Source organism: Anopheles moucheti, chromosome 2 (genome assembly GCF_943734755.1).
Source record: "Anopheles moucheti chromosome 2, idAnoMoucSN_F20_07, whole genome shotgun sequence".
NCBI classification, from domain to species: domain Eukaryota; kingdom Metazoa; phylum Arthropoda; class Insecta; order Diptera; family Culicidae; genus Anopheles; species Anopheles moucheti.
The window spans coordinates 67,696,477-67,723,056 of NC_069140.1; the positions used below are offsets into that span (position 1 = coordinate 67,696,477).

General features: G+C 43.2%; 1 protein-coding gene, 1 long non-coding RNA gene and 1 pseudogene across 2 annotated transcripts; all 3 read right to left on the bottom strand.

Annotated features, from left to right (window-relative positions):
- Nucleotides 1-495: 495 nt before the first annotated feature.
- Nucleotides 496-14,224, bottom strand: LOC128298460 (uncharacterized). Its single transcript, XM_053034212.1, has 4 exons — nucleotides 14,192-14,224; nucleotides 13,144-13,384; nucleotides 12,973-13,064; nucleotides 496-966 (listed from the first exon to the last, which is right to left on the bottom strand). Exons 1-4 carry the CDS (start codon nucleotides 14,222-14,224, stop codon nucleotides 496-498), a joined length of 837 nt encoding a protein of 278 aa, XP_052890172.1.
- Nucleotides 14,225-20,350: 6,126 nt separating this feature from the next.
- LOC128297925 (uncharacterized) lies at nucleotides 20,351-25,056 on the bottom strand. The gene is made up of 5 exons (XR_008287253.1): nucleotides 24,767-25,056; nucleotides 24,366-24,629; nucleotides 21,737-22,035; nucleotides 21,124-21,663; nucleotides 20,351-21,049 (listed from the first exon to the last, which is right to left on the bottom strand). It is a non-coding gene; the product is annotated as an uncharacterized LOC128297925 (long non-coding RNA).
- Nucleotides 25,057-25,156: 100 nt separating this feature from the next.
- Nucleotides 25,157-26,378, bottom strand: LOC128298602 (uncharacterized; annotated as a pseudogene).
- Nucleotides 26,379-26,580: the final 202 nt, after the last annotated feature.

Genomic DNA, 26,580 nt, shown 5'->3' on the forward strand with positions numbered 1-26,580 from the left:
GCAAAATTGTAACTCAATGACGAAGACATTATACAAAAAAATCAATCGTTATAGGTGTCTAAGCAAGCAATATCAAGGATTGTGTCGGAGGTTTGCGATGCTATCATAGAAGTGCTGGAAGATTATGTAAAGGTGAGTTTACTTTATTAATATTTCTGTTTGTTATTTGAGGTTACAAAGATTGTCTTGCATAGCCAGTCTTGCTTGATTGCTGAATTAAAAGATATTCATCATAACTGAATACATGCAATCGTTGCTGGTCGTCTCCTAACTCTAACCATATCACAGCTCGGTCGAACAATTCAAAGAAACATATCAGGATAGTACTCATTTAGCTTCGTTGTATATCGGCTCTATATACGTAACAGTATCGGCGGTAATCTTAGCTTTGGCAAATGTGTGTTCTACACGTAAGCATATTTATTTGGTTTACTGTACATTTAAAAACGAGATTTATGTTACAGAAATACGTCAATTATAGATCAATCAAATCAATTATTGATTCTCCAATTCTCTCTCCAGATATTCGTTTACCAGGGCGTCGATTTTAATCTTTACAGCCGTTCTGTTTCGGGGGGAAAGTTGCTCCAGCTTTTCTCGCAATGACGACACATAGTGAATTTCTGGACGATTCAGGTGGTCCAGAATTGCATGGTTCATTTCAACCAACGACTGTAGGGCCTCACTACATTCCTCATCGATGCGGGAGTTCCCCTCGCGTCGATTTTGACGGGTTGATCGTACCGCCGATTGCTGATGGGATGGGCCTGGTTGATGCTCTTCCTCCGTCACCACCTCCTCTTCCAACACCTCCTCCTCCAACACCTCCTCTTCCAACACCTCCTCCTCCAACACCACTTCCGGCGCAGCAGTATCTAATACTGGATCCTCCAACCATTCTTCCATCATCATTGCATCCTGCGATGGATCCACACGTTCCGAAGCCTTCAACCGAGTTTTTGGAAGCTAGAAGATAAAAAAAAGAATTTTTGGAAAAGATGTGCTAGTTATTAACGTTATTTTATGTATTATATGTTACGAAACATTGCAGATGTTTAATTTTTTTAGTTTTTTCCCTTTTTTAATAATCTCCTGTTTATTTATTTCCTTTTTTTCAGCTTCCTAGTACACAAGAAGAATGGATAAAAGTAAGCGATGGTTTCAATCGCAAATATGGATTTCCCCACGTAATAGGCGCTTTGGATGGAAAACACGTAGATATTCGTGCTCCAGCACAAAGTGGAGCATCATACTACAATTATAAAGGCTTCTACAGCATTGTCCTATTGGCTGTAGTAGATTCGGATGTGAACTTCCTATATGTAGATGTCGGCTGCAAGGGTCGTATTTCCGATGGAGGGGTATTAAAAAATTCGGAATTATACAACCTCTTGGAAAGAGAGGAGCTCAATATTCCTAACGCGGACAAACTTAGGCCCAACGATACGGTTAACATACCATACATGTTTCTTGGAGACAAGGCCTTTCCCTTAAAAAAATATTGCTTGAGACCATACTCTACCCGAGACCTGCGTAGCGACAGTCCGGAAGGAATATTTAACACATGTCATTCACGTGCGCGCCTTCCGGTTGAAACTGCGTTTGGCCATTTAAGTACGAGATTTCGAGTCTTATTAACAACAATGCAATTGAATCCAGAATTTGCAACGAAAATAACATTGGCATGTGTTTATCTGCACAATTTTCTAAAGACACGAAATGTGCGAAATAATACGCTATTTGGTGATACCCCCTCTGAGGCTCGAGCAACAGCCGCAAGAATGAGTTTGAATGGTATTGTGCAAAGGCCTTCTTTAGATTTATTGTCAATTAGGAACCATATTGCGCATTACTTAACAACTCTAGAATAGTTTTTCTATTACTTTGTTTTTTTTTATTGTTAATTGTTGTATTGTTTTATATTGCTATTGTTAAATATGAATTTTTATATATACATTTATTATTGATAATATTGATATTATTTGCAACTTCCGAATCAAACTTCCGAATATAAATATATTCCCTATTCTCTCAAGTGTAAGTGTACAATGACAAAGCCGCAACCGTTTTATATAAATTTATTTATTTAATTCATATTATGACGGCAATGCCGTATTTTCAACACCGCTTGTGTTGAGCGATAATAACAATTGTCCCAAGGCATTTCCTCCTTGCGATTTGCCTTATCCCGGGCATACTCGGTTGTATTGGATGTTGGAGTATGTCTGTGTTGTTTGTCGGTTTGTCTATCGTTGTTGTAATCGTTATGTCTGTTCTATTGTTTTGTGTGTTGATTTTGGTCCGGTGCTATTGTTGTAGATGAGATTGTGATTGTGATGACTGTTAGTGTGGTTTGGCAACCACATGGAGGCTCGGGGCGTGGCTGGCAGGTGACTGCGTCGCTTTTCTCATACACAACATTCGGTGTTGGACATTGGCAAAGCCTTGACGGAACTGAAACAAAACAGACAACAAATGATTAAGACGGACTACAAGCATACACCTATAAGTCTGCCCCCTTTTTGCGGCTTTGGTGCTGTCCTCAAAGGCGACTGTTTCCTCAACGGCTTGAAAATGGCACAACAAAAAACATTTATTTACAAGGACCACACAACGAATAACGAAGGATGGGGGATGAAAGGATTCATGTGGAAATAAGGATGGGATTCAAAGGAGAAGACCGTTGTCCCTGGCGAAGCGGAAGATAAGCCTCATGTATTTCAGGTCCCTGCCAGCCAAAACATCTCGAATCGGTGTATCCGGGATTCCACCGATGTCCACGACTGCACTCTTCAAGGAGGGTCTGGCGGTTTCGAACTCCACGCAGTGCCATAGAAGATGGTCCACATCATGGAATCCGACCCCACAGCCACACACTTTTGACTCAGCCAGATTGATACGCTGTAGATGTGCATCCAATGCGAAATGATTCGACATGAGTCGGGACATCATCCGAATGAATGCACGATCTACAGGGAGCCCACCGAACCAAGGCCGCAGGGACACTTGCGGAGAGACCGAGAAAAGGAAGCGACCGAGTTCATCCGCCTCCCACATGCTCTGCCATCGAGACAGGAAAAGTTGCTGTGGGGTGCGTAAGAACTCTTGATAGGAGATGGATCGGTCGTAAAAAACGCCTTCTGTGGCGCCTGTTTTGGCCAGTGAGTCTGCTTTCTCATTGCCGGGAATTCCACAATGAGAAGGGACCCAAATTAGCGATATTCTAAACGCCTTGTTAAACACAGAGCCGAGCAATTCCACAATTTTAACTACAAAATGGTCTTGGCTCTTAACAGCCCTTGGAGTTTTCAGTGCTTCAATAGCACTGAGGCTATCTGTAAATATGAAGTACTGATCCGGGGGACTCGCTGCTATTAACAATAGTGCGTAAAAAATTGCGGCAAGCTCAGCCGTGAACACGGAACATGGCTGCCTCAATTTGAAGAATGCTTCGGTGGTCTCGCTAAAAACACCGAAGCCAGTGCCCTCCTCAGAGGATGACCCATCAGTGTAATACTGGTTCATTTTGTCAATATGGCCGTACTTGTTCACAAAAATGCCCGGCACAACCCTCGGGCGAAGATCATGAGGAATGATCTTGATCTCCTCACGCAACGAGGAGTCCGTACTAACAATAGAACTGTAGCACTCAGGAAGGGCAGCACGGTTTACTGCTTGTGGGGCGCTAGGATTGACTTGTAGAGTAACAAAATCATTATAGAAGTTACCGCATCGCATACGATCGAATAGTATTATGTTAGTATTAAGTATTTTATCTATGTATTAGTTCTCGTTAGGTATAAAGTGCGTGTCTTTTATAATAAAACTTTAGTCGATAAGCAACCACCAGAGTGTGCAGACTCGTTAACTGGCGCCCGAATCAAGAAGAGTGATTAGCAACTGTATAAACTCTCAGAGCGAAGCCACCTTTAGCTGTCTCTTTTCTGAGAATACAGCATCCAGCCCAAGAGCTATCATCGAACGTGTCGTTGATTTGCGGTGTTGTAGCGCGATTAGGTGCGCTGATTTCTCTTCGGAAGACCGATATCCAAAAAAATAAAATCGACTCTCACAGTATCCTGGAGATCTAACTGTTTCCTGTACGTGTAAGTATAGTGAAAAAAAAAAACAGTGATAGTGATCGCAAAAACCAGGAGAAATGGAAACAAAAATGGAAGAGATGAAGATGTTTCTAGAAATGGGCAAAGTGCCCGATATTCTAAAAATGTTACCGGAATATAATGGTAACCCTAAAGGCCTTAATACTTGGCTTGATGATGTTGAAGGCATTTTTCATTTTTATGCATCGTTCGCCAATTGTCCCACGCAGATGGGAATTATAATGCGAATTGTGCGAAGAAAGATTGTTGGCGAAGCGTCTGACGTTCTCAACGCAAACCACGTAGGATTTGACTGGGAGAGTACAAAAGAAACTCTTAAAAAAAATTTCCGTGATCAACGTAACCTCAAAACTCTCGATTACGATTTAACAGTAATTAAACAAAAATACAACGAAACTCTAGAGCAATACTACAATAGAACAAATGAACTCTTATCGTTAATAATAGCATATATTAAGAATAGTGAAAAATATATAGAATTAGGAAATGGTTTTGTGGAATATTTTAAAGAAAAAGCTGTAGATAGTTTTATTCGAGGATTAAATAATGAACTCGGAATTTTGGTTAAGACTGCAGCTCCTGATAGCTTAAATAAGGCATACCAACTTTGTTTGGAATTTCAAAAGCTAAAAAAAGATAAGCTTGGCCAGAACGGATTGAAAAAAATGGAGTATTCTGTTAAACCAGAAGCGAAGAGAAATTACCGTTATCAGACACAGCCACAAAGAGAGACACGTTCATCAGAACCCATGGAGGTTGATCATTCTATGCGATCAAGATCAACACACGCTCCCAAAAAGTCGACACAAGTAAACGCATATCAAGATAATGAGGCACAATGTAGCTCAAATTTTTTTGGGATGGGCACGAGTACAGAGACACCGTATTCGTAGAGAATATCGTGCCGCAGCTTCCATACATTGAAGTCCCAGTTTCATGCGGCAAAATAAGATTATTGGTCGACAGTGGAGCAAATATCAACATTATATCAAAAAAATGGGCTTATAGTTCAGGTAACAACATTTTTGAAATCGAACCGAAATCGTTTCAAAGTGTTGTCGGTACGTTAGTATCATCAGAAGTTGTGGCTTTGAAATTATTTTCACCAGTGTTAGAAAGAGAATTTGTGTTTCATATTTACGATTACCACGATTTTTTCGATGGAATAATTGGTACCGAGATATTATTCGCGAAAGAATTTAATCTCATTACACGTTACCGAAGAATAGAAATTACAAACGCAAATAACAGAATCTACCACATACCACTAAAATTTCACGCAACGGGCGAGAATACCCAAACAGATAAAAGAAGAGTTCATCAGGTTCTCAATATCGAATCCAAAATTCAACTACCTTACCTTTCGATTGAAGAGCGAAATTCTCTCATTCCGATCCTTAACTCACACAGTAATATCTTCCATGCACAAGATTCAAAGCTTACTTGCACAACAAATGTTGAATGTAGGATACAGACAACCGATGATGCTCCTGTTTACCAAAAAAGTTATCCCTATCCTATTGCGTACAAAAACGAAGTAGAAAAACAAATCTCAAAGCTATTGGATGATGGTATTATTCGAGCATCGCGTTCTGCTTGGAATTCTCCTCTTTGGATTGTTCCTAAAAAAGCTGACCATTCCGGTGAACAAAAGTTTAGACTCGTCGTAGATTACCGTAAACTAAACCAAAAAACAGTCTCGGAAAAATATCCTATGCCGGAAATTCAAAATATTCTCGACCAATTAGGTGGAAACACATACTTTACTACATTGGACCTGGCCTCTGGTTTTCACCAGATTAAAGTAAACGAAACTGACGTAGAAAAAACTGCATTTTCGGTCAATAACGGAAAATATGAGTTTTTGCGAATGCCGTTTGGCTTAAAGAATGCGCCGGCAATTTTTCAACGTGCGATAGACGATATTTTCCGGGAGTACATTGGTAAAATTTGCTACGTATACATGGACGATTTAGTAGTTTGTGGTAAAGATTTGGCTGATCACATAAATAATTTAAATTTAATTTTGTCTACATTGAAAAAAGCTAATCTCAAAGTCCAACTAGAAAAATCTAAATTCCTCTGTAAATCCGTCGAATTTCTCGGATACGTAATCACGTCAAACGGTATAAAACCAAACGAGGAAAAAATCGCAACGATACGTAAATGGCCTCAACCAAAAAACGTAAAGCAGCTAAGAAGTTTCTTAGGTATGGTTGGATACTATAGAAGGTTTGTTAAAGGCTACGCTAACCTAACCAAGCCTTTAACCAATCTACTTAGAGGCCTTACTAATGATTCCAAACTAATTCAATTAACCTCTGCAGAAACAAAATGTTTCGAAAGCATGAAACTAATTCTATCTGGAAACGATATTCTTTCCTACCCGGATTTCAACAAGCCTTTCCTTATAACAACTGATGCATCTAACCACGCCATAGGAGCAGTGCTCAGTCAAGGAGAAATCGGAAAAGATAAACCGATACATTTCGCTTCACGAACCTTAAACAAAAGAGAAGAAAATTTTTCAGCAACTGAAAAAGAAATGTTGGCTATCTACTGGTCTCTTAAAATTTTTCGCAACTATATCTACGGGCAAAAATTTAAAATTATTACTGACCATCAACCTTTAACGTTTTCCTTGTCGCCTAAAAACATTAACACTAAACTAAAACGTTGGAAATCTTATTTGGAGGAACACGACTATGAAATGGTGTATACTCCAGGAAAGAACAACGTTGTAGCTGATGCGCTTAGTCGCGTACAGATTTTCTCCCTTACTCCAACTCGGCATTCTGCCGATGAAGATCCTTCAGATCTTATCAAATGCACTGAAGCTCCTCTCAACGCTTTCAAATTGCAAATTGTTATTGAGACGGATGATAATGAAGATACTATTTTTTCAAATCCTTTTCCCGGCTATAAAAAAATAATCGTTAAAAGACGACAGTATTCAGAGCAAGTGCTACATAGTATTTTCAATCAACTTTTTGTTCCAAACAAATTGACGGGATTACACACAACAGAAAAAATCATGGGCGATTTTCAAAGAATGTACCAAGATTATTATAGTTCATCAAAAACGTACAAGATCAGGTTCACACAGAATATTCTTAATGATGTTAGGGACGTTGAAGAACAAGAAGAAATTATAAAAAACGAACACGAAAGAGCCCATAGAGGCATTGATGAGAATAAGAGACAGATATTAAGGAAGTATTATTTTCCGAAGATAACCGAAAAGGTCAGAAACTACATTAAAACATGCGATGCATGTAATACGTGCAAATACGATCGACACCCATTCAAAATACACTTACAAGAAACGCCTATACCGAAACACCCCTTCGAAATACTCCACGTAGACATCTACCAGATAGACGGGGAAAGCTTCCTTTCAAGTATTGACAAATTTTCGAAATTTGGAAGAATGTTACCTATAAAATCAAGACAAATTGTAGATATTCGAAAAGCGTTCGAAAAAACCATTACATCGTATCTCATACCGTCAATGATTGTCACCGATAACGAGAAGTCTTTTCTATCAACGGAAATACGAGGAATTATGCTGGACTTAAACATAAGAGCCTATATTACGCCAAGTAATAAATCAGAGGTCAATGGTCAGGTGGAAAGGTTCCATTCAACGATAACTGAGATGTACCGCATAGAAAAGCTTGTTCAACCCAATTACTCGACAAAGAGGAGGATGGCAATTGTGATTGGAAAGTACAACGACACAATCCACAGTGTTACGAAAAAAACACCAAAAGAAATTCTTTTAGGAATTTCTCATAATCCCACTACAGTGGAAGACATCGAAACAGTGCGACAAAAAGTGTACGATGTAGTGATAGTTCAGCTGAAAGAAGCTCAAGAGAAGCAACAGAAACATCACAACAAAGGCAGAAGGGCACCTCCAGAGCTAAGGGTGGGCCAAGAAATATTTGTTAAAGACAAAATATTTAAAGGTAAACAAAAACCGCTATTTCGAAAAACAAATGTTATCACAAATACGCGAGTAACTGCGAAAAACGAACAGAATCATGTGATTCATAAAACGAATATCCGGAATGTACAAATATGACGTTATGAAATGAAATGTAAAACATATATGAATTGTAGAAATAAGGCGATAATTATCAAAGTTGATCCTGGAGAATCAACACTTAAGGATGGGGTAGTTACCGCATCGCATACGATCGAATAGTATTATGTTAGTATTAAGTATTTTATCTATGTATTAGTTCTCGTTAGGTATAAAGTGCGTGTCTTTTATAATAAAACTTTAGTCGATAAGCAACCACCAGAGTGTGCAGACTCGTTAACTTAGATATTAATGATTTTGCTCTTAGAACCTGTCTCTATAAGCGCTTTAAAATTTTCTATGATCAAGGGATTTGATACTGAAGAACGAACCAGAAGGCGAAGCGACAGCATTTCAAAACGTAATCTCAGCGGCATCACTCCGGCCATCACTTCTAGGGACATGGTGTGCGTAGATTTCATGCTCCCTAGTGCGAGTCTAAGACTACGATATTGTAGTCTTTCCAATTTAAGGAACTGCGTATTGGATGCCCAATGGAAACATATGCTTCCATATTCCAATACGGAGAGTACCGTAGTCTTATACAGTCGCAGGACATCCGATGGGTGTGCGCCCCACCAAAATCCTGTGACTGTCCTTAGAAAGTTGATTCTTTTCGAGCATTTTTTTATCAGCTGGGTGATGTGTACGCTCCAGTTGAGCCTGGAGTTGAACCAAACACCAAGGTATCGAAAATTGTCGGTGATTGATATCTTTTCCCCGTATAAAAAGACATCAATGTTTGGTTCATATAGTCTTTTCTCCCTATTTTTTTCGGTGTCGCTAAAAGGAGAAAAGACTACCATTTCAGTTTTCGTTGTAGAGAACTTGATACCAAGGTTATCGGACCACTCGGCAAGATTGTCCAGAGTGGTTTGTAAAGCCTGTTGTATTTCGACGGCGTCCCTGCTGGCGACTGAAATGACGCCGTCGTCTGCCAATTGTCTAATACTGCAGTTGGGTGCTAGACAAGAATCTATTTCACTCACATAAAAATTATATAGCAGGGGGCTCAGACAGGACCCTTGTGCCAGTCCGTGGTAGCTGGTTCGTTTTAATTGAACGTGACCATTGTTAAAATTCATAGCTTTTTCCGACAAAAGATTGAATAGGAAATTATTCAATTTTGGTCCCAGCCCGGCAGTTTGCAGTTTTTGGCTCAGTTTGTGCGGAGAAACTGAATCAAACGCCCCCTGTATATCTAGAAAAATAGACCCCATGTTTTGCTTGCGAGCACGAGCAAGTTCAATTTCTGTTACCAGAAGCGCTAAACAGTCATTAGTACCCTTAGCTTTACGGAAACCAAACTGGGTATTTGAAAGAAGGTTGTGTGATTCCAACCATTCTTCTAATCGGAAAAGAATCATTCTTTCTAGGAGTTTCCTCAGACACGACAACAAAGATATCGGACGATATGAGTCGTGTCTTGATGGCGGTTTGCCAGGCTTCAAAATAGTGACAACTTTCACTTCTCTCCATTCCTGCGGGACGATGTTGAGTTCCAACATATTGTTGAAGATTCTCAACAGTCGTTTCTTGCCCACGTCTGGTAGGTTTTGAAGCAGTTTGCTACTAACCTGGTCCAGACCTGGGGTCGAATTTTTGCATGAAAGAAGAGCCAGAGATAGCTCCATCATGGTGAATGGTGAGTCCAACATTGGATCACTACCAGGCGCATCTTGGAAGAAGTTTTGCGCTGGAACGAAATCGGGGCAAAACTTGTGAGCAAACTCGTTAAGCCATTCGCCAGAAAAACATTCGTTCTCGTTGGTGTTGTTGCTGTTTCGCATCCTTCTAGCCATTTTCCAAAGCGAATTTAGAGAAGTGGAAGGATCAAGATTATTGACGTATTGGCGCCAATAACCCTTTTTCTTCGCCTTCAGGAGGTTTTTGCACAATCTCTCCAGTCCTTTATATTTGTCATATAATGACCTGGAACCTGTGTCTCTGAAGGCTTTAAATGCCTTCCGCTTCTTGTTAAAAGCCGCTTGGCAGTCCTTGTCCCACCAAGGAGTGGGAGGTCTTTTGAATTTCCTTGCTTGGTGGGTGCCCCTTGTTTGAGCTTCAAGGGCGCACTTGTTTATTATTAAAACAAGGTTTTCATACTCCTTTACAGGGAGCAAATTTTCTCCTACAAGAGAAAGCGAAGCGGCTACTAATTCACCGTATCTTGTCCAGTCAATGTTCCTCGTCAAGTCACATTTGACGGGATTTGCATTAACTGGACATCCCTTGACATAGGAAATTTCTATCGGTAAGTGATCACTTCCGATAGGGTCCTGGATGACCTTCCAACTAAAATCCAGGGCCATAGCTAAAGGACATAGAGACAGATCCAGTGCACTTGCTCTACTTTTCGGCGTCGGCATCCTAGTTGCCTCTCCTGAGTTTAGGATAGAAAACGCAAACCTGTCGCAGAACTCACGAATGATGGGAGCGCGGATATCATCCTTATCGCTCCCCCATTCGATTCCATGGGAGTTAAAATCTCCCAGGATCAAAAGCGGTCCAGGCAAGTCCGTTGCTAAATTTCCAAGATCCTCTTTGAACTTTTCAATTTTGTCTTTTTCATTATTGGCTATCGGGGGGATATAAACAGATGCAATTGTCACGTGAAGACCCCCAAGTTTTGCCTTTATTGCGACAGTTTCAATATATTGTTGATTTGGGGTTGGTATTCTGGAAAAGCTGTGACTCTTTCCTATACCGATCAATACCCCCCCACCCCTGGAGATTCGGTCTTCACGGATTATGTTATACCCCGGGAAGGTTAGATTTATGTCTTCCGATAGCCAAGTTTCACAGAGGGCGAACACATCACAATTATGTTCGCCTACTAGTGCTTTAAAAGAGTCTAATTTTCCCAACAAACTTCTACAGTTCCATTGTATGATGGTAGCCATTGGAAGACTAGTCGTCCAGGCGCACCATCATACTTAGGCACGGCCATTGCGCCAGCCACTGTTTAATCATCCCCTTCAGGTAAGGAAGGGCCCAAGTAGCGATCAGTTGCAATGGTTGCGGTAGGTTTAGGGTCATGAGGAGGGACTGGAGGATCTCGGTTAAGGATGGGGTAGGTATCCTCGGGAAGCTTTTAGGCTCCTTAGAGAAAGCCAGGCTTTCCAAAGGAACCTCGGTCCGAGGGGATCGCTTAGGCTTGGGTTTCCTGGGATTAGGATCAGGGGTAGAAGGAGCAGCGTCCCGTGTCGGAATGATGGGAGATGGATTTTTTTTGGTCATGGAACGCTGTGGTGCCAAAGGTTTCTTTTTTGCCTTTAAGACTTTTCGCTGCACTTTTTTATAAAGTACCCTCCGGTTCTTAATCGGTCTCATGGCCACCTGTGTCAGGACAGCCGGTGTTGATGCATCGTTTGCATCCGAGCTGGACAACGCCGCAAAGGGATTAGCGACATTTGCCCCTTTTAGGGCATCGCTGTATGAGCCGCGTGCCCGCTCGGCTACCGTCTTAACTTGCTCCCTTTGTAGCTTCCGGTACACGGGGCACTGCGCAACCTCATGCCACTCGTCTCGGCAATGCGAACATTTCTGAGACGCAGCTTTGCACTCCTCAGTGGCGTGCGCCCCTTTGCACTTTCCGCAGCACGTTTTGCGGGTGCAAAACGCTTCGGCATGACCAATCCGGCTGCACTTCGAACAGGTGGCCACCTTTGGTACGTATGGTCGGTCAATGGGTATCCGGAGACCTTCGATAACGAGGGCCTGCGGAAGTACCGTTCCCTCAAACGTAACTCGGATTGACGAGGTAGGAACAAAACTCTTTTCTGTTGCTGAAGCGTCAAGCTTATAAAGCTTTTTCGCTTCCAGCACCTTCACTTTGGGCGAATCAGGGGATGAAAATACGCCCAAGCCCATTCTAACAACATCCTCCTCGGGATAGTTAAAATCCTCGATCACGCCAGTGACCTCAACCAAACTACCGGGGATATAAACACGATAGTGCTCCGTATAATCTGGGTCAGCCGCAATAACGTTGGCTTGAGCCCGGTCCTTTGCGGTTACCCTTATCTTGTTCGGGCGCATCCGAAACACATCGGTAACACCCGGATACTTTTTAAAGATCGATGATGCGATCGATCTAACGTCGAGCTGTTTGGTCCGCGGCATGAAATACACGAGCGGCTTACCTTCCCAGGAGGAAGGGTAAGCACGTGCTCTGTGCTGTGTTTCAAGCGTGGTTTCTTCGTTTTGTTTGTCCTTCGAAGTTGAAGGACGAACATCAAGCGCCACCTTTTTAGAGCCAGGAGCGGTTTTAGGCCGTCCCGGTTTACGCTTCGCGCTGGTTTCGATCTCCTTTTCGGAGTCCGAACTCTCTTGCTCTACCGCCATGGTAGAGCCGGAGGTAACGGTCAAGGAAGGAACGGGAGGACAAACTTACCGTTACACACGATAGACAGTTACAGAACAGATACACGCACTACACCACACTCGACAAACCTCGATCGAAACGAAAGCGTCGCTCCGCAACGTATGCGTACGCTTGCTTATCGCTGTTGATCGATAACACTCACAACACAATTGTCTACCGAGCGAAGATCGGAGACAGACGGAGACACCGATTAGCACGCTACAGCCAAAACGAGTAGACACGCTGAGTACGCAATCGCACTTCGGGGTAATGACCATTGGCTGCCGTATGCAAAATCTCCGTAGGTACGCTTTCAAACGAAATACGTCCTCTCGCTACGGAAGCTGGAGGCAGACTGACCGTTTTATATAAATATAAATAAATAAAAACATACTTACAGAATTTTTAGTTTTTCCCCCATCAAAGGTGTCCGCGAGGAAAACCATTTCATCGTACCACATCCAATCAATCCGGTACTTTTGCGATGTTCCTACAAGCAAGCAATAATTGATTGTATATTATCAGTTATATTATAAATAAAACATTTTTAATGAATGTTCATGCTTTACCTGCTCCGGATGACATGCTGTCCTTCCGGACCTTGGTGTAGTGACGATAGGAAGAACGAAGACTCTTCCACTTTTCTTTTACTTCGCTGATGGTAAAGCCCTGCTCTTCAGCTATTTTCGCCCACGCTCTTTCCCGCGCCATGCCGTTACGATAATCGTTCAGTGCCACGTTCCACAACACTGGTAGCTCTCGAACCGCCGCAATGAAACGCGTCGTACTATCATGCGACATAGTAACAGACTGAAAAAGATGGTTAAAAAATCATTAAGGATTACTTATAATTAATTACATGCGACTCGGATATAATTGCACACTGCACATAAATAGATAGTTTAACACACGTTAAACTATTACATTGACCGGAAGAATACGATAGTTGCACCGCGTGTTAACTATCCAGAAGTCGTAATCAATGAAAAGGTGCTCGTCCTGCTTGGCTAGTTGGCTGAATCAAATACTTAATCTGCTCGGATGTATTAGTAACGGATCAAGCCCCTCGGAGGCGGAGTGAGGCCTAAAGACACTTTATTTCAGCTTAACGAACTAAGGGACTCCTCGAATGAGATGAATTGAAAAAAATATTTATATTTGAAGGGGGTTCCATAACTGTCGAACTTTGAGGGGTGTTCTAATTTAGGGTACCCTCTGGCATGCGTGAAGGTTGGTGCATGCGTGCATCATTTTATGTAAGATACTTTTACACCACATACTATTCAGGAACGTAAATAACGAGATCCTAGTCGGGCACCTACTCCGCCCATCGTTAGACTCGCTAGCGGATGCCTCCGTGGGTGCAGATATTAGTGAAGATGTTTAATCCTAACCGAAATTCTACACTTGCACTACGGATGTCTTTTTTTCCTGATATTGAGCCAAATACACCCTTCTTTAACCATCGGAAACGACCAAAACCAACATGGATCAATCGTAAAATTCGATGTTTTCTTCGAAGTGAAGAAAGTATACTGCAGCATGAAAAACATTCGACCGATAAAAATACGAGTCACAACATAAATAAATAAACGAACCAACTACCAATGCACTTACCATTTTCTTCGCTTTCTTTGGCATCTGTGCCATTATTTCACTCTCAATTTCCAATCCGAATAAAGATAAAACCAACGAAGGACAAAAATTACCACAAGAACGCTGCACTGACGCTGTATGATCAAATAGTAAACAAACCTGAAAACAATGAAAACCTAATTCTAAGAAAAAAAATATATACGCCTGGTTTTTACATAGTTTTCTTTATTTATTTAGCTTCTTTATTTTCAATTTTAATTATAGGATGCCATTTCTGAGGCAAACAAAAGTATAAACCAGTTATATACAGTTTTCTATGAAATAAATTAAATATTAAAACAATATTATATTTGAAAAAACAACCGTTGACACTGTTTTTCTTTTATAATTTTAAACGAGTTTAGGAAACCTATTTATAGATTTAAAAAGATATATTTTTTTCTTAATTTTCACTAGAATATTTCATCCGATTTGGATCACGCATTAAAAAGTTATTTAATTTTAAAGTTGCCCGTAACGGTTCGATGGCAGCGTCGCGCTTCATTTTTCCTGCATTGCAGGATATGGCGCGACGTCGCGCTAGCGTGAAATCTGACAGCGTTCGCGCTCGATCACGCCTGTTTCTACATACGTGTGAACACCGCTATTCACAACAAGCAGCAATCTTCACCCACCTGGCAAAATCCCACCCATACATATACAAAACCTTCTCAATAATTTCTCAATACCTTCGCGAAAGGCGTCGTTATTGAGAAGGTTTTGAACATGTGTGCGTGTTCGTGTCTCTCCGGCGTTCGTGTCCTCTTCGGGTATCGAGACATATTTCTTTCCATGTGTTAGTGTTAGTTTTCCCTTCCATTTCTTTCGTTCTTTCGGCGACAAAGGAAACACAGTACGATGCACAACACTTGCTATACGAAATACTTTACTTTATTTTTTATATAAAAATAATTATAAGGTCACTTGCACACTACTTTCACTGCACTTAGAAAATAGAAACTGTGAAAACACTGCGAAACAATAGAAAAAAAAAAACACTTTTACGGCTGAACGAATGCAGCCTTCCCTCGCTGAGTACATGACTGTGCGGATGACGCTTCCAATGACGCCGTCGGTCGCTCCTGGAATCGTCGTCTGAAACACAAGGAACCAGAGAAAAATGATATTAGAAAAGGTCCCAAACATTATCCTACACTTTATCTTACCTTATGCAACATGATGCACTAATATTTCACTGCTCCACGGCCGACTTACAAGCGTCCATCATGCAAGTTGCTTCACCACAGCTGAGCACAACATTTACCGACGGCCTCACGGACTGTGTGCATGAGTGTGTTCTTCTTTCGCTCTCGATCTTTTCCGATCGCGGTTGCAATTGCCACTACACATTGACAAAATTGAGTAAAAAAACGATTCGTATTGCTCGATACGGTAAATTCGACACCAACACAAGCGCAAACGCGCTAAATTTCGTGTCCGTACAGCAAAAACCGAACGCAAACTTCGGGAAATGTCATATGGGCAATTTTGGCCAATATTGATAAACATACATAATGTACCTGACGCACCAGTGATGACTGTTGCAATTTACAGCGGATGTACAAAAACCAGGAAACATCGAAAAATTCCTTCAGCCCTTCGTAGATGAAATGAATTTTCTTACGAAAAAAGGAATAGCCATCAACAGCAGAAAGTTTAACGTTGAATTACGAGTGATTATAGCTGATTCACCTGGTCGGGAATACATTGAAGGTAAAATAACAAAAATTACTTTGTTTATTGTTTATTACCTAACACACTTCTTCCAATAGGTGTTATTGGTTATAATGCACGACCTCGCTGTTTGATGTGCACAACAGTAGGAAGAAGCCTGAAAAGAAGAACTGCATTCTCTTCAGAGAATGCACCAGAGCGAACAGATCAGGGATTTAGAATGCGCATTTATGGTGAGCATCACAAAATTGATTGATTAATGAATGATGGATTGATTGAATGATTGAGTCACGATTTTTCCCTCTCAGGAAAATTATTCTTGTTTTGTTTGCTTGATACATCCATTAGTAGAATAATATAATATTAATAATATAACAGAATAATAGTTTGTAACACAATGTATTTTTAAAAAAAAGAAACACAATCGAAACCGGTAGGTTCTAGTTGTTTTTGTTTAATTCACTATATATCATTGATGTCATTTTACACTGAGTTTACCTTCTATTTGAACATTAGGAAAAATGACTATCAAGTAATTTATTTTGAATGTAAGTTGAACTAACATAGTTTAAAACTAAAATTGTCAATAAGGAAACTTTCGTACGAAAAATAGCATTATGTTTGTAAACCACTAGGTGGATTTCAACGGGTTTTTCGGAGGATTTTTTAAGATTAAACACGGAGCGAGGTTTTTCCGCGTTTTTACAAAGTTCTCTCCTCTTTATTCTCTGACACATGACATATGTCAAACTGATCATCACGGTATACATATTAGTTCAAGGTTTTTACATTTTCTTGCCCAGGGTGAATAATTTTCGTACGTCTACATGTTACCCACCTGGCAAAATCCCACCCATACATATACAAAACCTTCTCAATAATTTCTCAATACCTTCGCGAAAGGCGTCGTTATTGAGAAGGTTTTGAACATGTGTGCGTGTTCGTGTCTCTCCGGCGTTCGTGTCCTCTTCGGGTATCGAGACATATTTCTTTCCATGTGTTAGTGTTAGTTTTCCCTTCCATTTCTTTCGTTCTTTCGGCGACAAAGGAAACACAGTACGATGCACAACACTTGCTATACGAAATACTTTACTTTATTTTTTATATAAAAATAATTATAAGGTCACTTGCACACTACTTTCACTGCACTTAGAAAATAGAAACTGTGAAAACACTGCGAAACAATAGAAAAAAAAAAACACTTTTACGGCTGAACGAATGCAGCCTTCCCTCGCTGAGTACATGACTGTGCGGATGACGCTTCCAATGACGCCGTCGGTCGCTCCTGGAATCGTCGTCTGAAACACAAGGAACCAGAGAAAAATGATATTAGAAAAGGTCCCAAACATTATCCTACACTTTATCTTACCTTATGCAACATGATGCACTAATATTTCACTGCTCCACGGCCGACTTACAAGCGTCCATCATGCAAGTTGCTTCACCACAGCTGAGCACAACATTTACCGACGGCCTCACGGACTGTGTGCATGAGTGTGTTCTTCTTTCGCTCTCGATCTTTTCCGATCGCGGTTGCAATTGCCACTACACATTGACAAAATTGAGTAAAAAAACGATTCGTATTGCTCGATACGGTAAATTCGACACCAACACAAGCGCAAACGCGCTAAATTTCGTGTCCGTACAGCAAAAACCGAACGCAAACTTCGGGAAATGTCATATGGGTAAAACATTGGTGTTGTAAACAAACAGTATTTACACCGACCGCCGCTGTCACTGCGATTTCTAATGTCGACATCGTTGTGTAGATCTTGGCATTCGATCAGAACGATTAGATCCGTGGTGAGTTTAGGTTTGCGAGAAAAGGTGTAAAAAGGGCAGGATTGTAAGCAACGAGCCTTTTGGTAGAAAACCGGCAGTTAATAAAGACATTAATTTTTTGGTTCGCAATAGCGTCCCTAAGAAACCCTTGAAAAAGCCGCGTTTTTCTACATTCCAAAAAATTAGTCAAACTAGTGACTAGTCGCAACGTATTTGCTTCGAAATACTAAATTTGCACGCGCTTCTACAAGTTCCGCCAAAAGGTGTAAGGGCCTGCTCTGGGATTTGTCGTATACGACCAACGACAAATACAAACGTATGGCGTTCTATGGAGGTGCTCTGAGAAATCCCGTAAAACTTGGTAAAACATCTGTCGTCATACAAATCATTTTGTTTTTTCTATAAACCTCGTGAAACTTGTCGTTCGCATAGCTAGCATATGTGCATCTTGGGTGTCAAAAACATGTGACAAGCGTTTTGGGGGGGGAGAAATCAAAACAAATCCGTTAAATCGTCAACAACAACAAAAAATCAACAGTTTTGAATATTCATTATCTGCAACCTTTTTTGGATCGATCGAACGGTACGTATTCTTCATCATAAAAAGTAATGTATTCATAATGTATTTAATCGTTTTTTTTCAGAAATGCAACACATCAATGTTGAAAAGTTGATCAGTTTGGTTCAGAAGCGAAAGAAGTTGTGGTGCCCAACGGATCCGTGCTACAGCAAATCAAATGGTAATTAAATTTCAATGTTTCTTTTTAGGTTTTTTTAGGTTGTTGGGTCGAATATGTCTCTTTCAGCCTGTCCAGTCCCCTTCTCTACTGCCGCCGCTTTTTCTACCGGAATTTAGGTCGACGTTTTCAGCCGGGTTGGTTCTGGTGCTGCTAATCTGGTGGTTGTGCTCTTGCTTGTTAGATCCGAAAAAGAGAACCTCTAGGAAAAACATATATCGAACGCACTAAAACAGCGTTTTTTAAACCATAACGATATAAGTTATTATAATTGTAAGGTTAGGAATAAATACAACACTGGTAATAATATGTGAGTCTAAATACTTTTATTATGGTATAAGGTATTGAGAAACATACAGTTTTATAAATGTTAGAAAGGATATAATATATAATAAAACATGCCTCGGCTGCCTCAACAGGTGCTCGAACAGGACGCTGAATTCTCCGCTTTCCGGACGGTGCATCATTATTTTTGCACAACTTTGATGGAAACAAATCGACTCACAAATTGTACGCGTAGGAAGAATCGAACGCGCGCGCTTTTTGTTGTGTTTGTATGTATGACGTTCTTCTGCTAGGTTTGACGTCCTTCATGCTTTGACAGTTTGTCGTATACGACAACTCCTAGAGCACCCATAAAACATGTCGTTGTCGTTGGTCGTATACGACAACTCCCCAGAGCAGGCCCTAAGTATTATCCACAGGGGATAATCGCGATCGGAAGTATAGTTTCGGGAGTGCAATTGTGATCAGTGCGCGCGTGTGTAAAGGGTGTATCGCGAGATGGAACACGACGATCTGATGGTGCAGCACGAGCATACGAAGAGCCAGCGAGAGGGCCACGAAACACCATCGAGGGACCGGCCGGTAGAGCACGGCAACGTAGGCGCCATCGTGAATACGACGCCATCGTGTTCGGCTCAAGTGCCCGTGCCCGTCGAAGGATCGCCCCAGAGCGAAGGGAAGCTAAGCCACCGAGGCGAGCAAACTATGCAAACTCCGTGGGGATATTTTCCGGTAAGACACACGAATGTCGACAAGTCGAACGTGACACCGCAGATAGCCCGGCCGCTCCCTAACCAGAAAGCGACAACCGCACAAAATGATCATACACAACCGGACTTCGACGGACGCGTCAATGATGGCGCGTCGAACTCAGCGATGGCGAACACTCATCGGTCAGTGACCCCGGGTTGGTTAATGACCTCCGAGCAGGAACTACGAAAGAAGCAGCTCGAGCTTGATCGATTAAAAATTGAAGTGCAACAACGTTTAGTGGAACTCCGAGAGCGCGAGCTTGAGTTATTACAAATAAATCGAGTAGATGTGTGCGAACCGCGTACCGAATTGGAAAAGGCGAGTGCATGGCTGCTGAACAGAGAAAATGGTGTCTCTGCTGACGCTGTGGTAAGGTCCATCGGAACCATCGAAACGGCCCAACGCTCACGATGTGCAGACAACCCGACCACGGCCGCGAGAAATCCAGCAACGTTATACAAGTCAACTACGCCATGTGACCCGGATTTTCAGGAGTGGCAACGCGCGCGTGATGAACTTCTGTCACGAGATCCTCGCAATAGGCACAAGACGACGAACGGAAGCGGTAACAACTTTGGTCACAGCACTTTGGCACAACCATTCGGACACGATTATGAACACGGCACATCGACACAAACACATGCTCAATTATACGGACACAGCACCTGTTCACAAACCCGCGTACAAGATCACGGATACAACACATTCGCACAGCCTCGCGGACCCGTTCACCAGACTGGCACATTTGCACATACACACACGATCGCACCTGGAACTCACCCGTACAACCCATTGACTGATGGACATGCAGGAACATTCGGATATTCCGGATACACATTTTTAAGCCAATCACAAATTGCTGCACGAAAGGCCAGCGGAAGAGAGTTGCCTACCTTTTCAGGATCGGCAGAACAGTGGCCACTCTTTATTGCTAGCTACGAGCACTCGACAGCAGTCTGCGGATATTCCGACGATGAAAATCTGATGAGGTTGCAGAAGGCGTTGAAAGGAGCTGCGTTGGAAGCGGTAAGCTCGTTGCTGTTGCTGCCATCGGGATTGAAGGAAGCTATAGCCACACTCAAGCTGCGCTTCGGTAGACCTGATGTGATTGTGGACGCGTTGATACAGAAAGTGAGGAGCATGCCTGCACCAAGAGCTGATAGACTGGAGACCTTGGCCGACTTTGGATTCGCGGTACGAAACATGTGTGCGACCATCAGGGCGTCTGGGCTGCCCGAATACACATGCAACGTAGTCCTGATGAAGGAGCTGGTATCGAAATTGCCGTCGACGACTTGCATCGAGTGGGCGAGGTATCAGCAGCGCTTACCTAGCGTAACTTTGACGGAGTTTGGAAGGTGGATCAGCGATCTAGCAGAGGCTCTCAGTAGAGTGGTTCCCGTAAGACCTGACGGACCGTCAGACACAGATCGCCGACGCGGTGGTAAACCGTCACGACCAGAGCAGCGTCATCCGACGACTACGCACGTGAACATGCACGCTACAGCCTCGAGCGGTAAGTACACTCTTTCTACTCCTAAATGTTCCGCATGCCAGGGAGAGTGTGCCGCACTAGTCGATTGCCAACGTTTCCTCAAGAGGACGGTAGCTGCAAGAAAGGATCACATAAAGGAATGTAAGTTGTGCCGAAAATGTTTAAAATCGCATAAGGGATGGTGCCACCTTAAAACGCATTGTGCTGTGAACGGGTGCGAGGCGATGCATCATAAGCTGCTTCACGGGGCCTTGAGTACTGGTAACGCGGCGGAGAAACACTGTTTAACGCACTCCGGCTCAAACGATCGGACCCTGTTCCGTTATGTGCCGGTAATAGTACGTGGTAAAGACGGCAAAGTGGTTCACACTTTCGCGTTTCTCGACGAAGGATCATCGTCAACCTTCATGGACCACAGTCTGATGAAAGAGTTGGGTTTGAGTGGTACGTCCCGGCCGTTGTGTCTCAAGTGGACAGGAGATACAACCAGAGATGAAAAGGCCTCTGTTCAGTTAGCGGTGCAGATCTCTGGTGCGTACAAAGGAGCCTCCGTACACGATCTGGCTAAGGTACACACCGTTACCAATCTAGCGTTACCCTCACAATCGATTGATGTGCAACAATTGGAAGCAGCGTACCCACACCTGAAAGGTTTGCCGTTAGCCTCTTACACACATGCTGTACCTCGACTTCTAATTGGCGTCGACAACTGTAGATTAAGCAAATCCCTAAAATGTACAGAAGGAAGGATTAATGAACCGATTGCATCAAAAACGCGCTTGGGCTGGATGATATACGGACCTTGTCCAATCGCAACCGCTAACGCGTCTGGAGGATACAGAAGTTTTCACGTTTGCAGTTGCGAGACAAGCAACGACTATCTGCTGACGGTGGAGGTCAAGGCATTCTTCTCCCTGGATACGCTCGGTATCACTAAATCTCCGCATCCACTCAAATCCAAGGACGATGAACGAGCGCTGGCGATACTTACCAAGGAAACGAAGCTGCAGGGTGACAGGTTCGAAACAGGACTACTATGGAAATACGACGACATCCGCCTGCCGTGTAATAAAGCTGCAGCCTTGAAACGCCACGTAACCCTAAAGAAGAAGATGCAAAAAGATCTGGAATTAGCAGCAGCAATTAATGACAAAATGAGAGACTACCTGGAGAAAGGGTACATTCGACGTTTATCAGCAAGCGAAGTAGAAGACAAACAGCCCAACGACTGGTTTTTACCCATTTTCCCGGTAACCAACCCAAATAAGCCGGGGAAAATCCGCATGGTTTTCGACGCAGCAGCGAAGGTGAGTGGAGTAAGCCTGAATTCTTTCCTTCTAGCTGGACCCGATCTGCTCGCCGGGCTCCTTTCTGTGCTCTTCAAATTCAGAGAATTTCACGTGGCGGTCGTCGGAGACATTCGCGAAATGTTTCACCGAGTGATGATGCGTAAGGAAGACCAACGAAGCCAGATGATCTTCTGGGATGGAGACGACCCGAATGGTGATCCAGCTGTGTACGCGGTTACCGTTATGACTTTCGGCGCTGCGTGTTCTCCAAGCAGCGCACAATTCGTGAAGAATCGCAATGCGGAGCGTTTCGAGAAGGAGTTCCCGCGGGCTACGAAATGCATCACGGACGAGCATTATGTGGACGACATGCTGGTGAGTGTGGAGACTGAAGAGGAGGCTATTCGTCTGGCGAAAGAAGTACGGTACGTGCACGCAAGCGGAGGGTTTGAGATAAGGAATTGGATATCCAATTCGTTATCGGTAGTGAAACACCTTCAAACGCAGGCAGAGCAACAAAAAGGCATCAACATCGGTTATGATTTGGCGACGGAAAAGGTTCTCGGTATGTGGTAGGACACGAGCTCTGACACTTTCACCTTTCGTCTTTCTGGACATTTTCACGAGAAATTACAGGCTGGCACAACCACTATCACGAAGCGAAATATACTCCGAATCCTAATGAGCATCTATGATCCTATGGGACTACTTGGGCTGTTCCTGATGTTTTTAAAGATCCTACTCCAAGAGATTTGGCGTTCCGGGAGCGGTTGGGATCAGGAGCTGGACGAGAAATTGGCGGAAAAGTATCTAACATGGCAACGCGTGCTACCCGAGGTTCAAAAGGTGAGAATCAACAGATGTTATCGCAAACTCACATCGGTCGCAGCTAGGGTAGAGTTGCACGTCTTCTGCGATGCAAGCGAAACCGGAATGGCGGCCGTTGCTTATTTGAGATTCGAGGAAGATGGGATAGTAGAATGTGCTCTCGTTGGGTCGAAAACACGCGTGGCGCCCTTACGGTTCATCTCGATCCCAAGACTGGAACTGCAAGCAGCAGTGATTGGTGCCCGATTAGCCGTTACGATCGTAAACTCACATCGGTTGGATATTTCACGCACGGTATTTTGGACGGACTCACGGAACGTATTGAGCTGGTTACGATCGGATCATCGGCGTTACAATCAGTTTGTGGCATTTCGGATTGGCGAACTGCTCGAGACAACGAACGTGGAACAGTGGCGCTGGATCGGAACGAAATCGAACGTTGCAGACGACGGGACGAAGTGGACAAGAACACCGGATCTAACACCAACAAGTCGTTGGTTCAACGGGCCGAGTTTCCTATGGGGCCCAGAGTTGAACTGGCCGACGTATAAAGCACCATCTACGAGCACAGAGGAGGAGCTACGTCCCAATGTGCTACACCACAGCATCGTCGATCAGCTAATAGATTTTAACCGCTTTTCCAGATGGAGAAGGCTTCTGCGAACAGTAGGATATGTGGTAAGATTCGTTACTAACGTCCGTCGTGCCATGCGAGGAGACATCGTTTTAGGAGGATCACTAACGCAGGAAGAACTGGCGCAAGCTGAGCGTATCCTGTTTAGCAGAATGCAAGCGGATGTTTACGCACGCGAGATATGCTGCCTGAAGAGTGAGCCCCCCCGGTCGCAGCCATGGAAAAGCGGAGTGGAGAAGAGCAGCCCGATTTACAAACTTTCGCCGGTACTCGACGAACACGGTGTAGTGAGGATGCGAGGACGCCTAGCCGATACCTGGAATGTCAGCGAAACACTGCGCCAACCCATCATCCTTCCCCGGAAGCATCGCGGAACAGATTTGCTGATACTGGACTACCACGAACGCTACAAACACTGCAATCACCGTACCGTTGTTAGTGAGCTGCGCTCCCGGTATTATATACCCCGTGTTTTGGGTGAGTACAATCGGGTTCGTAAATCCTGCCAGCGATGTAAGATAAGTGGTGCCACCCCTGAGCCACCTGCGATGGGAAGCCTTCCCCCTCAACGAGTTGCGGTCGAGCAGCGAGCATTCTCCTTTACAGGAATTGACTATTTTGGACCCCTCCTGGTTGCCGTGGGAAGACGAACGGAAAAAAGATGGGGAGTTATATTTACCTGTCTGACGTCCCGAGCTATGCACCTGGAGATGGCTCATTCGCTGACCACGGCATCCTGTATCATGGCGATTCGACGTTTTGTGGCAAGACGTGGAAAACCGTTGGAGATGATCAGCGACAGAGGAGCGAATTTCGTCGGTTCGGCACGTGAACTGGAAGAGGCATTTCAAGCTGTTGACGTTGACGCGCTGATGACCGAATTCACCGGCCCGGATATGAAGTGGAGCTTCAACCCACCGGCTGCACCACACTTCGGCGGATGCTGGGAGCGGTTGGTCCGATCGGTAAAGAAGGTTCTAGGTCAGATCAATCTACCACGAAACCCGACGGATGAAGTCCTAATGTCCGCGTTCACCGAAATCGAGCTCATCATTAATTCGAGGCCGCTGACATACGTACCACTGGACGACGAGATGGACACCCCGCTGACGCCAAACCATCTACTGCTTGGAAGCTCCGACGGATCGAAGCCGCCCGCGGTATTTACGGAGGGTGGCGCCGTCGTGAAATCAGCCTGGCGAGCCGCTCAGCACTTTGCCGACTTGTTCTGGAAGAGATGGATAGCCGAATATCTTCCTATGCTGACCCGTCGATCGAAGTGGTTTGAACACGTGCGGCCGCTTCAGGTGGGTGATACAGTAGTAATAGTCGACAACTGTCTACCACGCAACAGTTGGCCAAAAGGTCGTGTGATCGAAGTAGTTAGGGCTGGTGATGGTCAAGTTAGACAGGCAAGTGTTCGAACGTCTAGCGGTATTTATAAACGACCTGCAACGAAACTTGCGTTATTGGATATAGAGAGTAAAATACTTACCGGTGAGGAGAAGATTAGTACGACAACAAACGCTTGCGAATAACGACAGCGACGGGAAATAGAGTGAGACATATAGATTGTTTTTCTCACTGTGGGGGGCAATGTTGTAAACAAACAGTATTTACACCGACCGCCGCTGTCACTGCGATTTCTAATGTCGACATCGTTGTGTAGATCTTGGCATTCGATCAGAACGATTAGATCCGTGGTGAGTTTAGGTTTGCGAGAAAAGGTGTAAAAAGGGCAGGATTGTAAGCAACGAGCCTTTTGGTAGAAAACCGGCAGTTAATAAAGACATTAATTTTTTGGTTCGCAATAGCGTCCCTAAGAAACCCTTGAAAAAGCCGCGTTTTTCTACAATTGGAATTATTATAAATTTGAAAAGTAATAAATGTATTGCAAAAAACATTACCTAACACTTTAACTTAAACTCTACATTTGTCGGTGTCGTTGGTGGGTGGATTTCATTTTTGCCTAGAAGATGCAGCCTTTGGCTGGTATGTTTCAGTTTATTTTGGAAGCAAAATTTTATTTTTTGTTGTATCGGAGTCACTCCGTGAAACGTTCCTAAGTGTTTAAATAAAGCTAAAATATTTACATATATTCACAAGGCCATCTTTCTATTTGGATGTCCGATACCCGTCCACAATGTCCTTCCAAATAATAGGTCCATTACCGCATGTAACCTCTCTGGGGAACTTACAGTTGGCCACTGGCATTCCAAATAATCTTTTAATCTTTGATTACAATCCGGCATTCCGAATTGTTGTTCGAATTCATCCAAGTTTTCTTTGGTGTTAATGGATTTCCATTGGAATGTAGATGTTGGTACCAATCGAAGAGAAAGCTTGTCTAAGATTAAATCCAGTTTGGCTTTCTTTCTTTCTTTTGGATTGTCAGAGGAGAGAATTTTCATAGAGAACCCACATCCTTGGCCAAGGAAGCCTGCTCAAACAGGAACCACCATAGTCAGGGAACTGCCCGATTCGCAGGAGCGCCTACGGACTAACAACTTCTCAAGCCTCAGAAACCCATTCCGGATGGCCCGTTAGGATCTTGTTTGGCTTTAATGATACTTTAATTTTTCTCCAAAGCACTCATCTTTGTGTTGTAATCGTTCTCATGGTCCTGTTGTCGTTGTTCAATTCTATTTAATTTTTCCATAACTGAGTCTATTTTTTGTTTTAATGGATCCATTTCTATATGGGATACACTGCCAATAGAATTATATAGTTTGGATGATGATGCCATATGTAGCCGTTTGATGTTTGCGGGGAGACGGAGAGGTACATTGCGGTTTTTGCGTTGCGAAATGGAATCGGAAAAACTATTTTCAGCATTGTCGTCATCGCATGTATTAGTTTCACAAATGTTTGGAGAATCCAAGTTTGTATGTAGC